Below are 15,817 nucleotides of genomic sequence, written 5' to 3'. Positions count from 1 at the left end.
CTGGATGCCCTCTTTGGAGAAGTGTCTGTTCATGTCTTCTGCCCATTTCTTCACTGGATTATTTGTTTTGTGATTGTGAAGTTTGGTGTGTTCCTTGTGCATTTTCGATATTAACCCTTTATCTGATATGTCATTTGCAACTATCTTTTCCCATTCTGTCGGTTGCCTATTAGTTTTCTTGATTGTTTCCTTTGCCTTGCAGAAGCTTTTTATCTTGATGAAGTCCCAAGGGTTCAGTTTTGCTTTAATTTCCCTTGCCTTTGAAGATGTGTCGAGTAGGAGATTGCTGCGTTGGAGGTCTAGGAAGTTTTTTCCTACTTTCTCCTAGAGGGTTTTGATGGTTTCCTGTCTCACATTCAGGTCCTTCAGCCATTTTGAGTTTATTTTTGTAAACACCTTTAATTCTAAGAAGAGCTGTGTGCTCCCTCTGGTTCCCGAGATCCTGCTTATTGCCAGCAAAAATGGCCTTGGACTACGGCCTTCTGTTGTTCTAGGAGTACTGTTCCCAGCAGGCCCCCAAGATGGTGGAAAGAGATATTTTTTTTTTTTACAGGCTTTGAATGCCACATCTTCTAAGAAAACTTAGGCAAGGTTATTACTTAATCATTATGAGCTAATAGTAATCCACCTTGATTAATTTTATTGATTAAAACATTGTTCAAATGACATATAATTTAACAAAGTATTTGCTTTGTGTAATTTATCACAAGCGTTTGATAAACCAGATCATTTTGATATTCTGCATGTGACATCAAAATAGTAAAGGCTCCCTGGCAGACTGCTTTGGTTATTAGCACAAGGATGATTCTTATCTTCTTGCTGGGTGTCAAGAGTCTGAAACTTATCTTTTGAAACTTTTATATTTATTTTCAAAACTTCTCTTTAGTCTTCATAATGTAATTAGCAAATACTTGACTTTAAGAATGATTTCCATTTTTAAAGAGAAACATTTAAAAATTTTTTTTATTTTTATTTTTAAAGGAGGTCTGCCACATTTATCTTCCACCAATGCAAAGTTATGTTACCTCAGCTGCTGCTTCAGACTGGTTCTATTGTTTCTAAATTTTAGAGACTTGAGTTCCACTTTCTCCATTTCCATAAATATCTCGCTCATCCTTTTAGAAATTCCTCTTGTTATTCCTTAGTTTCCCAAAGCTGCCTTCAAATGAAGACTATTAGTTTCAGAGTCAATTCTAGAAGTATCTAAGTGACATTTCTGTGCACTGGGAATTGTAGTTAGGCATACTTTCATTGGCTTTATATGTATGTATGTGGTATCTGGAATAAATGTCTCCTCATCAATGTTTTATGTGGCTGAAAAATGTACCATACCCAAGCAGACCTCTTTACAAATGAGCCAACTTAAAGATACATTAATTGCATTGTACTCTGAAGATATGCTTCAAAATGTAAATCTTCGCCTGTCTAAAACTCATGTTTCTCTTGAAAAACAAACACAAGTCACCTGTTAGAATTTAAGATACTGCCCCAAAATTTGTATCCTTCTTAGAATTTCAAAATTGCAATTATTAAATTACTTTAGGCTTTGGGCTAACATTAATGGGCAAGTTTTCATCCTTGTTTAAGCACTCTGTTTTGCTTATATTGTTGCCAATTCAGAGATGTTCTTATACTCAGAAATAAATCTCCCATACATACATATACGTAGATGCAATTACTATCTTTTCATGAACAGAGATGATAAATTTTAATATATATACAAATGATACATAAATTTCTCTTGGGACAGTACCTTTGCAAGTTGTCTTCCTTTGTGGATCTAGGCACAAATAAACTTTTTAGAAAGTAAAAAAAGCCAGGTCTAAAGCAGTGAACTGAAGCAAGACAGATTGTGTTTCATCTCCAGTTTTGAACACTAATTCACCACTTAGTGACTCAAGATAATACACATGCTGTGGCTTGTCACCTGCTTTTTCCATGTGTATGACTCTGAAAAGCCTTTATTCAGGCTAAAATTTTGCATCTGCTCCCACCTTGTTTTTGTCACCTTCTACAGAATGCTGTGCCAGAACTATTTTCTGTGACTCAGCTTTAATTACATCTTCTAAAACCTTCCTCATTATTTAATGGATTTCTTTAAATTTTTAAACTTGTTGAGGATTCTTAGATCTGAGGATTGGAGTATTTTAGTAATTCCAGAAAGTTCTCAATATTTATATACCTTCAAATATTTTCCCTTCCCTATTTGATCATCTTCTTCTAAAATTCCAGATAGATACACATTAGACTGTTCAAGTCCATCCTCCAAGTTTCTCACCCTCTTTTTCATATTTTCTCTTTATGTATCTTTAAAATGTATCCAATGAATATTTTCAGATACATTTTCTAGTTCACTGACTCTTCTTCATCTAATTCACTATGTCTAATCTGTCATTTAATCTGCTATTTAATGAAGCTTTAATTTCAATATTGCATTTTTTATATCTAGACATTCTATTTGGACCTTTTCAAATTCATGTTTTTAATATTTTTAGAACTCTACCTAAAGATATTAAACCAGTTATTCTATATGTCATTTCTGATTGTTCTAATACAACTTTCAGGTTGGCTTCTGCTGTCTCTTCCTTCTGTGGCTCTCATCATAGTGCCAAATATTTTTATTTGTTTTATAAATCTTGACCATAAACTATTCATATGCCCTGGAAATTCTTCGGTGTTGATGAATACTTTGTGGCTTGGGCTGCAGCTGAGTTCATCGAGATAGGATTTGTGTTTACCTTTCCCATTTGTCTTGGGATCCTACCAACCTGAAACCATTTTACATTTAATTATCTATTTTATGCATTTGGAAACACACAGGTAGTGTGGTTTCAAACTTCAAATCCATGTGGGGGTTGACTTTTCATGAGGAGATAAATCCTCAAAAGAATAATTTTTCTCTCCATCTACCTGAGCTTCCTAGCAGTTCCTTTCTGTAGGTGAGGTTTATTTATCTCAATTACCCTTACACTTCAAGTGCAGCCCTTTGCATGTTCAGGTTTACGGCATGCAGTTTCCTATTAGAATCCCCATTAGGCATATCTTGGACATTATCTCCTGGGCCCTGAACTTCATGTAGTTGTCTACCCTGTCTCTAGAATATAGCAGACAACTTTAAGGAAAAAGCCAAGGTGTCTTGCCTCACAGTGTTTTGAAAACTATACATTCTTTACTTTCATTCCAGTTCAACAAATGAGTTTGAAAAGATTTTTAAAAATATTTGTTTCAGCATCTTAGTTGTTTTAAGTGAGGAGGATTGGTCATAGTAACTAATCTACCATTATGCTGAAAAGAGAAGTCTGTGATTAATTAACTTTACAATGGGCAAATATTAAAAAATTAAAAATATAAATATGATTATGTTTATATAATCATATTAATAAATTACTGGTTTTTTAAATCTCTTTGGGGGTTCTATGCAATATTTCTTTTTCAGACAAGGTTTCTACTCCCAAAAAAGTTTTGAAAATTCCCTCTTCCAACCTTAAAGTATAATGATTTCTTCTTATGATGCTGCTAAATCTCCTCACCGATGAGACCACCACTGATGGTATACGAATTGGACTTTAGACTCACTCTCCCTTTACAGGGTTAAATAATTCAGGTGTCATGGATGTATGCCATATTCTCAAATCCTTAATTTTTCTTGTAGCAAAATATTCTTGACCAAGTAAACTTTAAGCAGAAACCAACTATGGATAAGGAGTTTCTGCTCCATTGTGGGGGATAAGGAGGAAGATCTGAAACCCAAGAGGTTTGGATTCCTCCACTCCTTTCTAGAGCACCTCATGAAATCTGAAAACATTTGGTTCAGGTTTTAGCCAGGAGAACTTGGTTAATTTATTTGATATTTCTGTCCCCTAGTTTCATTACCTGTAAAATAAGGAAAATAATCATATCCTTTTGACAAAATTGCTATGATCATTGAGTTAACTATATAAAGTACTTAGTACAATAATTGGCACATAGTAACCACTATCTAAGGGCAAATTTATAAAAACACAGAAGAACTTTTAACTCTGCATATGCCTATTGAATTTTTTATTCTCCACTAAATTTTTACAACATTCATAATTTTTATATAATTTGTCCAGTTTTACTCAAAGAAACTTTTAAGTAAAAAAAAAAATGATCTCAACTTTAAACCTTGGAATTAACTAAAACCAAAGATGTATTTGTTCCATGTTGTTTCTTTCCCATACATTGCTTTCTTCTACACTGAAAGAGTTTTTTTGAATCCATAAAAAAGAAAAAATATACTACAGACTCTATAGACTTTCTCTCTCCCCATAATTTTGCCCTAAGACACAATGTAGCCAAAGCAATGGCTTTCAGATCTGCCTAGGACAAGACGTGACCCTCGGTTAGTTAATTCCCTCCTTGTCTAACCACATTATCCTATCTACTGTAAGGTAGTGAAAGGAGAAGAGGATGGCACAAGGATTAAGCAGAACTTGCACATTCTTCTGAGGCTGACATCTTTTGGGTGGGTAAAGGGGTGATGCAGCTGCTCGTATTGAAGAAGCAGGTCCAGGGAAAGGAGAAGGAAGGGGCTGAAGTGGAAGCCTGTATAGGAGCACAGGAAGGAGTCAAAGGGATGGGAAGACTCTGGCTTTTATGCACCCTCCTCATTTTTGAGAAAAGGAGAGAGCTGAAGAGCCCTGCAGAGAGGGAGTAAATCTTGAATCTAAGCTTAGGAATGGAGGTCATTCTTTCTTCTGCTTCTTCAAAAATTGTAAAGATTTGGTTCAACACATAGCTAGATCTCCAAAGTAAGTGAGGCATGGGGAAGGGTACTGGAGGAGAGTAAAAGCAATACGTTGAATTGAACAATTCAAAATGTTTGGCCACACGAAAACGACAGAGCCATAGACGAAACAGAAAGTCAGCTTTCTTGAATGCTTTCGAAAGAGCATTGACACAGGAACAAGAAGACCTGGATTTCATTTGACTGAGCCATATAAAACTGTCATTTTTGTAGGTCAAAATGTAGTAGTGCCAATTCTATACTGTTCAACCCACAGTTCCAACTCTGCCACTCCCAAATATTTAGGATTTGGACAGGATTTCCACATCTCTTCAGTGGGTAATACCTGTCTTACCTATTTTTTGGGTTTTTGCAAGGACAGATCCAAAGTACACAACATTTATTGAGTGCCTGCTATCAATAATTGCTTAGGAAACAAAGGTGACTAAGGTACAACCCTTGTTTCTAAGGCGCTAGCATTCCAGCAGAGGAGATAGGAAAACTAATTTAGGTGGATATGATAAGCAAATAAGAAAGGAAGCAATAAATTCTGTTTAATTGTGGGTGATTAGGGAAACAATGGCATTTGAACTGGCCTCTAAAAGTTAAATAGAAGTTTACCAAGCAAAGAGGAAGAGGCATCTTTAGCAAGAGGAACAGCTTGTGCAAAGGCATGGAAGTGTACAAACATGTGAAGAACAGTAAGCAGTCCAATGGGTGTAAAATGCACAGTATGTCTGTGTGGGGGTGGAGGGGGATGTTGTGTGAGGCTAGAAAGGTTGAAGGGGCAGGTAGTGCCAGTGAGTAAAAATGGGTAAGAATGCATCCTAGAATACTGTGGGACAGCACAGAAGTGCTTTACAAATGCTAAGTAAAAAAACAAAGAAAGGTTTTCTGAAAACTGGTAACATTCCTCTCCTCCTCTCACAAAGGGTTTGACTCAAATAATATACCGATTTTCCAAATTTCTTTATAATGTTTCCTCTCCTTGGGAAAAATGTTCTATCATGGGTCCAGGTAAGAGGCATGTAGAAACTTTCAGAGTTCCAGGGAGTCAGGAACAGGAAGTGATTCAGTTTGAACAGGGACAATGCTATCTCATTGTTCCCCAAACTTCAACCTCCCTTTCTTCCACATCACTTTTTCTGATCTCCTCCAAGAAAGAAGTGAAACCACTATACCCAGGGGAATAATAATGTGATCACCCTCCCATCTCACCCTCTCCCTCTTGCTCTCCTGTAAAATCTCCCAGAATGAAGTCATATAGCGTTGTCAATCTTAGTCATTCTCCCTATTTCCTGTCCCTCCTACCAGCCAGGACAAGTTGTGGGGCACTGCCTTCTTCCAGTAATTTTCTAGTACACAACAAGGGTTTGTATGACCTCACTATACCTTGATAGATCCTCTGTTCATGCAAAAGTATGCAAGCTTGACAAGGTGGTGAATGAAATTTAAGCCTAAGAATTTAATTTCACCTCATTCTACCAATAGTTCCCATGGCACCAGAGGGACTTGAGTTCAGATCTTAGCTATGTGGTCTTTCGCAACACACTTAATTTCTTTGAGTCTGTATTTCCTCACTTCTAAAATGGAAGCAATCATACTCAAATACCAGGGTCATGGTGACAATTAGAGATAACCATATGTAAAGCATCTGGCCCACAGAAGATGCCCAAGACACTGTAACTGCCATCATCACTATCATCATCACCACCACCATTATTAAGAGCTTGAACTAATGCAGACTCCTTGTTAATTTCATTTCTTTCCTCTTCCTACCCTCCATCTAACAGCCTAAGCACTCTTTTAAAAAACAAAACCCAAGTCATATCCCATATTACTTAAAAATCCTTCATTGTGTTCCCACTGAATTTTGAATAAAATCCAAGCTCCTTCTTCTGGTCTCCAGGGCCCAGCCCTACCTGGCTTCAGTCCCCTTCTATTGCCAATGCTCCAGCCATAGTAGCCCTCTCATTTCCTTAAATACTACAAATTCTGTAATGGCCTTTGACCCTGGAGTTTTCTTTGCCCAGAAAGCACTCTCTGTCCCCTCTCTTCCATAATTCTTCACACTCTTGGAGTGCAACATAAATGCCACTTTCTGTGATCACACTACTTTAATACTACTCTTTATCTTCATTACAAGACTAGTAATTTATTACTGTTTATAAATAATTTATTTATGAGGTGTCTGGGTGACTTAGTCGGTTAAGCATCCAACTCTTGATCTCAACTCGTTCATGAGTTTGAGCCCCACTGACAGTGCAGAGCCTGCTTGGGATTCTGTCTCTCCTTCTCCCTACCCCTCTCCTGCTTGTGCACACATTTTCTTATTCTCTCTCTGTGTGTCTCTCAAAATAAAAATAAACTTTAAAAAATAAAATAAATGATCTATTTGCATGATTAGTTGTTCAACATTTATCTCCAAAAGAGAGTAAACTCCAGGAGGCAGGAAAAACTTTGTTTTGTTCACTACTATACCCCAGCACCTAGCCCAGCACTAGACAAGTGTTTGAATTATTACTGTTGTTATGATTACTAGGCAGCACTCTGTGGTGTAGTATAGACATGTACAAATCCAACATCATTTGGGACTTTTCTTGGAATGTTAGAAGGGCAGAATTTCTTTCCAAGGATTACTAGGCATGTTACTTTTCTTTAAAAAATGTTTTTAATGGTTATTTTTGAAATAAAGAGACAGAGAGTAGGGTAGGGGCCGAGAGAATGGGAGACAGAGAATCCAAAGCAGGCTACAGGCTCTGAGCTGTCAGCAGAGAGCCTGACACGGGCTCAAACCCAAGAACCAAGAGATCCTGACCTGAGCCTAAGTCAGACACTTAACTCACTGAGCCACCCAGGTGCCCCTAGGCATTTTTTTTCCAAAGCATTTAGCTACTTTTTATGGCATCAAATGATGAACTTTATCTTTTATACTCCAAATTTTCCATAATTAACATGTATTTTTAATAAAAAATTTTTATGAATTCTGCATGTTAATAACAACCCTCTTCACAAGAAATCAATCTAATTAAATGAATTTATTTTACAAGTAAAATTCACAATAAAAAAAGAGAAGCCAATAGCTAACTTAACATTATAAAGGGTACTGGTATTTTAAAAGAAGGAAATAGCTTATCAAAGGGCATTGCCTGACATATGAGAGGTGGTAATCAATAAATGATTTTCCAGTTGATCAAATGTAGATAATAAGACAATGAAATGAAACTTTTCATGCAGTGTCCCATGAGTTAATGGAGTTGGAATACATAGGCCCTGGCAAGTAATGGACACTTGATATTTGTTGAATGTGTAAGTTTCTGGGAGCCTTCACCAGGCAAAAAAATAAACATAACACTGCAATTCAGGGAAATGACTACACTTCATACATTTTTTGTTGTTGCTCAGATGTGAATCACCAGATAATGAATTTCTATGCAAGATATTATTTCTTGATAGATTAAAATCTTATTTCAGGTTGTTTGGGTTTTTTTCCCCCATAATTTAAATGTGTATCATTTCCTCTGGAATATCATCTCCCTCCTTTTTCCTTAAATAGGTCCTTCTATTTCCTTTTATTAATTAAAATGAGGCTTTCTCTTGGTGATACCACTATTCTCAAAATCCACTCCCTTTCCTTGTGTGCCCATCTCCCAGGGACAATAGAGAATTGACACATTTCTTATCTTCTACTGCTCTTGCTAACCCGTACCCTGGGTCCAACTACCCAACTACTTATGTTATTCCTTTCCATTCGGGTTGACAGAGACCCTGAAGTCCTTTTTTGTTTGATGGTGCTGCTGCTGAGGTCATTCTTGGTGACTCCAGTGCCGGTTTTGATGACTAATATTCTTCTACAGCTCACCTGCAAAATCTTATCCTCACTACCATTATTATCAGAACTTTTCTATCTCCAAGATAGAGAACACTGGAATTCCTTGGTTTACAAACAACCTCCAGGCCTTCTACTTCTCCCACTCCCACTTTTAAATTATTTTTAAAATCACTTTTTAAATTGTGGTAAAATTTACCATTTTAACCATTCTGTGTATATAGTGCAATGGCATGAGGTACACTCATATTGCTAAACAACCATTACCACAATCCATCTCCAAAACATTTTTCATCTTCTAAAACTGAAACTCAATATCCATGAACAGTAGTTCCCCATTTCTTACTAAATTCCCTTTCACATTCTCTAAGAAACTGTTTCAGACTTTTTCTACTCATCCTCAGAAATTAAAACACATGCTTATTTCTCTTAATTTCTGTAGCTCTTCTCACAACTTACTTTATGAAGATTCAAGCCATTTTTACAAGACTGTCAAGTTCTTGTCCCTTAAAACTTCACATCTCTACCATTCTTTTGCTTTTCCTCCTCTACTACAGAAAGAAGAATGCCTCCTCCTTTTCAAAGTCAACTCCTCCACTAGGGCTCTCTTCTCTCTGTCTCCTCTGGGACTTTATTATATCACTTTTCTCCTTTTCATTTCTCTCTTTCATTCTCATTTTCTCTCTGCATTGTAACATGCCCAAGAGTCTCATATCCCAATAAAAACATCAATAATAGTAATAATAATAACATGTATTAAGTTCCCACTATGTGCTAGCTACTGTCCCAACTGCTTAAGATACCTTCTCATATAATTCTCACAATGACCCACTGAGTTCAAATTATTCTGAAGAAAACTATTATGATGGAGAAACTGAGAGTTTAGAAATATTGAGTACCTTGCCCAAGATTGTCTAACTAGTAAGCAGTATCTTCCCTTCTCCATGCTACTCTGGCCAAATACCTTTCTCTCTTCATTTCCCTATCATTACTATATTTCTTGAAAAAGTCTCAGTTCCTCCTCTACACTATGCAATTTACCACAGTTTCTTGAAGATTCCCATGCTTAATGGTCTTTCTAAAAGGTCTCTAATCTCCAGCTGGGTCTCTGTACTATTCATCACCAAATGTTGCTTTTTGAGATGGTTTTCTCTATTAGCCTTCATAATATATAATCTGGTTTTTCTGGTTCTCTTTCTGGTCTTCTTTGTTAACTCCTTATCTTCTCTAACCCTTTAAATGTAAGAATTCTTATAGTTCCATATTTCTGTTCCACACTCAGCTGAGATAATCTCATTTGCTCCTATGTCATTAACTCTCATGCGGTAACAAAGGAACAAATCCACACAGCTAATACTGGCCTCACCCATCCACCCACAACCTAATTCCTGTTCAGTGCTGAAATTTCCGTGTAAATACTCCTCAAGTACCTCAAACTCCATCTGCCCCACATGATACTCATTACCTATGCCTGACAATGAACTCCCCACCTGAGTTTCCTACCCTGAACCACCAATACCTCCTTCAATTCCCTTGCCTCCTCCTCCCCCAGTCTAGAGATGATACAAACACATCCTAAAAAAAAGCTATGGAGGCTATGTAGGGGACGCAACCCTGAACTGAGAGTGAAACTTGGGTTTTTAATCCTGACTCTGTCACTAAGAAGCTAAGTGACTTAGTGGAGCTAGAAAAGGGATCTCTGGGGCCTTTTCTCACTCTAATATTCAAGGACTCTATAAAATGCCTGTTGCTTTCATTACCTTATCCCCTCCTTACTGGCCTCACTAACATTGCCCTGGCCCTGCTCTCACTGTGCCTGGGTTATTTTAATTGGCTTCCTGACTGACTCTGTTTTCTATCTTTTTTCCTTTCATTCCTTCAGATGTTCTTTCACACAACCATAAAATTACATTCATGAAACAGTTTTTATAACACTTTTCACTTGCTTAAGAAACTTTTAAAATATTCCTGTTGGCTATGGGATAAAATTGAAACTCCTTACTGCTGTGTTCATAGCCCTTTGCATGTTAATTCCAACATAACACATGAAACATCACTTTGTTTAAATTGGATTATATGTGAGGTTGGAGATAAGCACTGTAGGGGGGGAAATCCCTTATTTTTTTACAGTAAAAAAAATAGTGGATCAAAGATGTAGGTGGTAAGTAGTAAATGATACAATTTTAGGGAACGATGTAATACATTTATTTATAAATTTAGAAGAAGGGAGGTATTTTGAAGCAGGACACAAAATCCAGGAATTCTAAAACAGTGATTAAGTTTGACCACATAAGATTTGAAAATTTATGTATGGCAAAAAAAAAAATGCCATTAACAGTCTAAAAACAAATGGTATTGGAGAAAATTTTTCAACACGTATAGAGATAAGGTTTTCATTTCTAAATTTACAAAGGTTTCTTATAAAACAATAATTTACAAAAGTTGACAACAAATAGATTTTTAAATATTTATTTTTGAGAGAGAGCACACATACGTGTGCGTGGGGGAGGGGCAGAGTGAGAGGCAGACAGAGGATCTAAAGTGGGCTCTGTGGTAACAGCAGATAGCCTGATGAGGGGCTGGAACTCATGGGGCTCAGACTCACTAACCATGAGATCATGACCTAAGCTAAAGTCGATTCTTAACCAACTGAACCATACAGGCACCTAAATAACAAATACATTTTTTTTTTTAAAAAGATGCTGAAATTCAAAACCATGATATATTTTTCATTCTTTAGAAAGGCAACCTTTCTAAAACTTAAAGTTTTATTTAAAGTTAAGTTTTTATTTAAAGTTTAGAAAGGCAACCTTTTTTAAGTTTTTATTTAAAGTTTAAAGTTAGTTAACATACAGTGTAATATTAGTTTCAGGTGTACAATATAGTGATTCAATATTTCCATATAGCACTGGCACTGATCACAAGTGCACTCTTTAATCTGAATCGCCTATTTTACCCATTTCTCCCTCACCTCCCCTCTGGTGGTGAAGAGTCTATTTCATGGTTTGCTTCTTTTTTTTTCCCCTTTGCTTGTTTGTTTTGTTTCTTAAATTCCATTAGAAAGGCAAACATCTTACAGGCGATGATACCCATTGCTCCTAAAACAATGGTGAAAAGGGCATGCACCTGGATTGTTGAAAAAACTATAAATCAATACAAACTTTTGGAATTCAATAGGGTAATATCTATCAACATGTAAGATGCAAGAACCCTTTGATTCAGCAATCCCAGTACGAGGAATTTGTTTTACCAATGAACATACAAAGCTTTACCATGAATCACAACACACACACACACACACACACACACACACACACACACACGCTGATGTCAGCTGCCACATTGGTGATGTTAGAAAAGAAGAAAAGAAAGGGAAAGAGTGGAAACAGCCAAAGTGTTAATCAATAAAAGATTGGTTATGGGATACTTATATAATTGAATGCTAATTATAATGCCTCCTATAAAAGAATATTTCTGACATGTATTCATGTTGTAGTATTAATTGGGAAATCAAAAAAGCAGCTTATAAAATAATATTTGTGGTAGGTTCAATTTTTATGACAAAATAGATATGCATGATATTTCTACTTTGGAAAAAGAATGTCAAGAAATATAGCATATATGCTTTCCTATCATTTACCCATTACATACATCATTTTTATAATCAGAAAAAAATTACCTAAAGTTTTCAACTTCCCACAAGAGAAAAGCAATGAAATAATCTGTGCCCTTGTATGCTCTACATTGAGCAATAAAGAGTCAATGCCATAGAGGTTTCACAAAAATTAATGATTAACTGAGTATAACATTGAAATTGCTGTAGTTAAAATAATCTAAAAGTTCTGTTTAGGATTTGGCTGTGGGAATAAGATATACTCCCACTCAGTCTAACCCATTCAACTAGCACTATTTACATTGCCTCATTCATCAAAAGCTCTCACCCAATGTTGCTTAATCCAAGTGTGTGTGTACATAAGTAGAGCTGAAATATAACTGCATCAACTACTACCAAATGTTGATGACAAGAAACTTCATTATTTAAGACCAGCCCTTCTCGTTTATATCTAAGGTGAGTAATCATAACCAGTGTACAAGTATATTTGCCTATATTTTTGGGAAAAGTAGCATAAAAGAACCAGTGATATTTATACTGCTATGTGTTCTGAAATATTTCTGATTTAAAAATAGGAAAGTAAAGAGTAAATTTTAAGTCTGAAAAAAGATGAAAAGAATGCTTGTATTTTTTAAAGATTTGTATGTTGTTTAAAGAAATGCTTTTTTTTTCAAATAGGATTTGAAAATATTTCCTGACTATGCTTTTGACTTACCATTTGATTCTTAAAAAGCAGCTGAGTTTCTCTGTGTCAATGACTCCATTGTAAATATGGTATTTTAGTTTCTAACCTAGGTTGTTTAAGTCAGAAAGGTAATTTTGGTTTAAAGCTGAATTCCTCCAAGTATATTATCTCAAATTAGCCCATGTTAACAGATAGTCCATGTTAACAGTATTGTTAATAGAGGTAGTGGGGGAAGTTACAAGATCAAATAAGTGCCTAAAATAATTAGTTAAACTAAAGTACCCAGGAATCTTCAATGAAGGACTGTTGACATCTTTACTTGGTAATGTGGTTCTGACTTCACAAGAGGTGGAATAGGGACATTTCCTAGATTTATTTGAAAATGTAACAGTCTGTTTTGGGTTTTTTTTTTTTTTTTTAATGTTCACTCAGGAGAACTTTTTTTCTAGAACATAAGGATCCTTGGATAAAAAAAAGGAAACGCATAAACTGAAAAACAATCCAATGTTGTAATTTTCATTTTATCAGTAAAGTGCACACAGTAGGTGTGCAGGGTATTATTTGAACTATTTTCTAAATAATTTAAAGTTAACTACAATAAGACCAAAGTATACCATATGTTATGATTACAAATTAACTACCATATTTAGAAATTTATTATTTCCAAAGAAGTTGGACAACTGGTCAAGCATTTGAACTAAATTCCCAGTTCTGATTATTTTCTTTCTACATTTGGAGGAAGAAGAGAGGAGACCGGGTGGAAAAATGTGGCATAACGATGGAAATCAGGAAACTAGATTCTGGTCCCAGTTTTGCTTTGGTAATCCTGGGCAAGGCACTTAATCTTTCAGTTTTAGCTTACTCATCCATTGTTTTAGAGGCTCAGGAAAATTGATATCAAGATTCTCTGCTTCTAAGTGTTCTTACCATTGAAGAATTTTGCTCATGAAACCCAGTGTAAATAAGATGATTGCGTGTAATATTTTCCATCACAACAACAACAAAAACAATGAAATTTCAACAAGTTTGAAGCTGTCCAGAGACAAAAATAAAGTGTATGAAGTTTATCTTCCAAGGAGTCCTCTAATTCAGCAACTCAATGCTCATTCTGTACCCTGTGAAAAGAGCAGATTCATATAAAATTTGTAATATATTTAAATAATAACCACTCCTGGGATAAACTGATTTTTGTAATCTGGGAAATAAAAGAAGGCAATGCTTAACACAAGTAGAAGTAACTGTTAGTAGAATTTCAAGCAATATAGAGGAGAATTTAAAGCTGGAGAAATCCTGCTCTCTCCACAAATCATAGCACCACTGCCTTACCTTGATGATGAAGCCAAGCTGGTACCTTCAGTGGTACCTTACTGAAAGAATTCGAGGCTTTCTGCTATTTATAACAGAGAACAAACATTCTTTCAGTAAGATACTGCCACCCAGTTTGATAGTCAAGTCACAGCAACCATTGATGATCCTTGCCTGAGTCAAATATTAAATTGTGGACTACAGGAGTTATTTTTCCAATTCTACAACTCCTTCTGTAATGAATAAATTCCTCATTCTTACTCATAGTACTTCTCATTCTTGAGGACTGGTGGGTTTCTTTTTGCATTAAATGCTTTATAGTAAATTGCCATCATTTTTCTTTTTGATGCTCAGACTATACCAAATTTGGCCAGTGGGAAACCCTTTAAGGGGGCTCCTGTGTCCTTTTGACATGACCTCACAAATTTTTGAATGACTTGCTGCTTTCTGGCATTACTAAATATTCTATATTCACTTCTAACTCCCAGCCCGAGCTCTGGTTCTTTTTAGTGCAAAAACTGTTTAGAAACTAAGATAAGCATACTGATATTGCTGAATCAGATATAACACAACAAAGATTTTCCCTTAGCTTCTTATATTTTATATTTGCATCTCCTTTCCCCTGCAGTAAAAATCCTGTAACATCACTACATCTACTTACTTCCTCTATCCTCTAATATAGCAAAACCATTTCAGAATCTCAAAATCAATAATATCACTAACGATAAACCCACTAAGTAAAGTTTAAGATTTCTTTGTGGTTCTTTTTGTCCTCTGACTGTATTCCAGTATAGAAATATTTTCAGAAAACTATGTTCAAATTTTACTGAAATGATTATTTTCTTTATGTGGCTATGTTATTAATATTACTTTGAGTTTGCCACAGTTGTTTCTGTTTATTTTCAAGTTGAGACAATTTAACTAATATTATATTTTAATCTACAGAAGCCTGAAAAATGAAGACTAAAATGAAGTATTCAAGCACCAAAATCTCCCCAGCAAAGATGAACAGCTCAGCAGACAAGGCTGTGGTAAAATCTCCCAAGTTGAGAAGTAAGAACTTAAGATTTTCTGATTGTTTTACACACTATATTTATCTGTTATCAAGTCTTTATGATCCTGATGTTAATACATGCCACCTTGCCAAAAGCTACTAAGAATACAAGAGCTGAAATTAGGAGAAATGGCTCATAAGCATGTAATACAGCAGCCTTTGGTTTTAGACAGACTATAGATAGTCAACTTTTTTTTAATAGTTTATTTTCAAATTGGTTTCCATAATACACCCAGTGCTTCTCCCCACAAGTGCCCCCCACCATGACCATCACCCCCTTTCCTCCCTTCCCCTCCCCCTTCAGTCCATAGTTCATTTTCAGTATTCAATAGTCTCTCATGATTTGTGTCCCTCACTCTCCCCAGCTCTCTTTCCCCCTTCCTCTCCCTATGGTCCTCTGTTAGGTTTCTCCTCATAGACCTATTAGTGCAAAAATATGGTATCTATCCTTCTCTGCCTGACTTATTTCACTTAGCATGACACCCTCAAGGTCCATCCACTTTCTTACAAATGGCCATATTTCATTCTTTCTCATTGCTATGTAATATTCCATTGTGTATATGTATATATATATGTGTGTATAT

At 35.7% G+C, this 15,817-nt stretch overlaps 1 protein-coding gene across 2 annotated transcripts in view; it reads left to right on the top strand.

Annotated features, from left to right (window-relative positions):
- Positions 1 to 15,817, top strand: part of IL33 (interleukin 33) — a 62,076-nt gene that overhangs the window by 9,578 nt on the left and 36,681 nt on the right. For both annotated transcript variants that reach the window (XM_029920142.1, XM_029920141.1), the window contains exon 2: positions 15,125 to 15,232. In XM_029920142.1, the coding sequence (XP_029776002.1) occupies positions 15,136 to 15,232 (97 nt within the window). In that variant the 5' untranslated portion in view covers positions 15,125 to 15,135. The remainder of the gene's footprint in view (positions 1 to 15,124; positions 15,233 to 15,817) is intronic.

Source organism: Suricata suricatta, chromosome 13 (genome assembly GCF_006229205.1).
Source record: "Suricata suricatta isolate VVHF042 chromosome 13, meerkat_22Aug2017_6uvM2_HiC, whole genome shotgun sequence".
Classification (NCBI taxonomy): domain Eukaryota; kingdom Metazoa; phylum Chordata; class Mammalia; order Carnivora; family Herpestidae; genus Suricata; species Suricata suricatta.
Note: the sequence above shows the minus strand (reverse complement) of the source record. Positions and strands in the feature narration are given on the sequence as shown.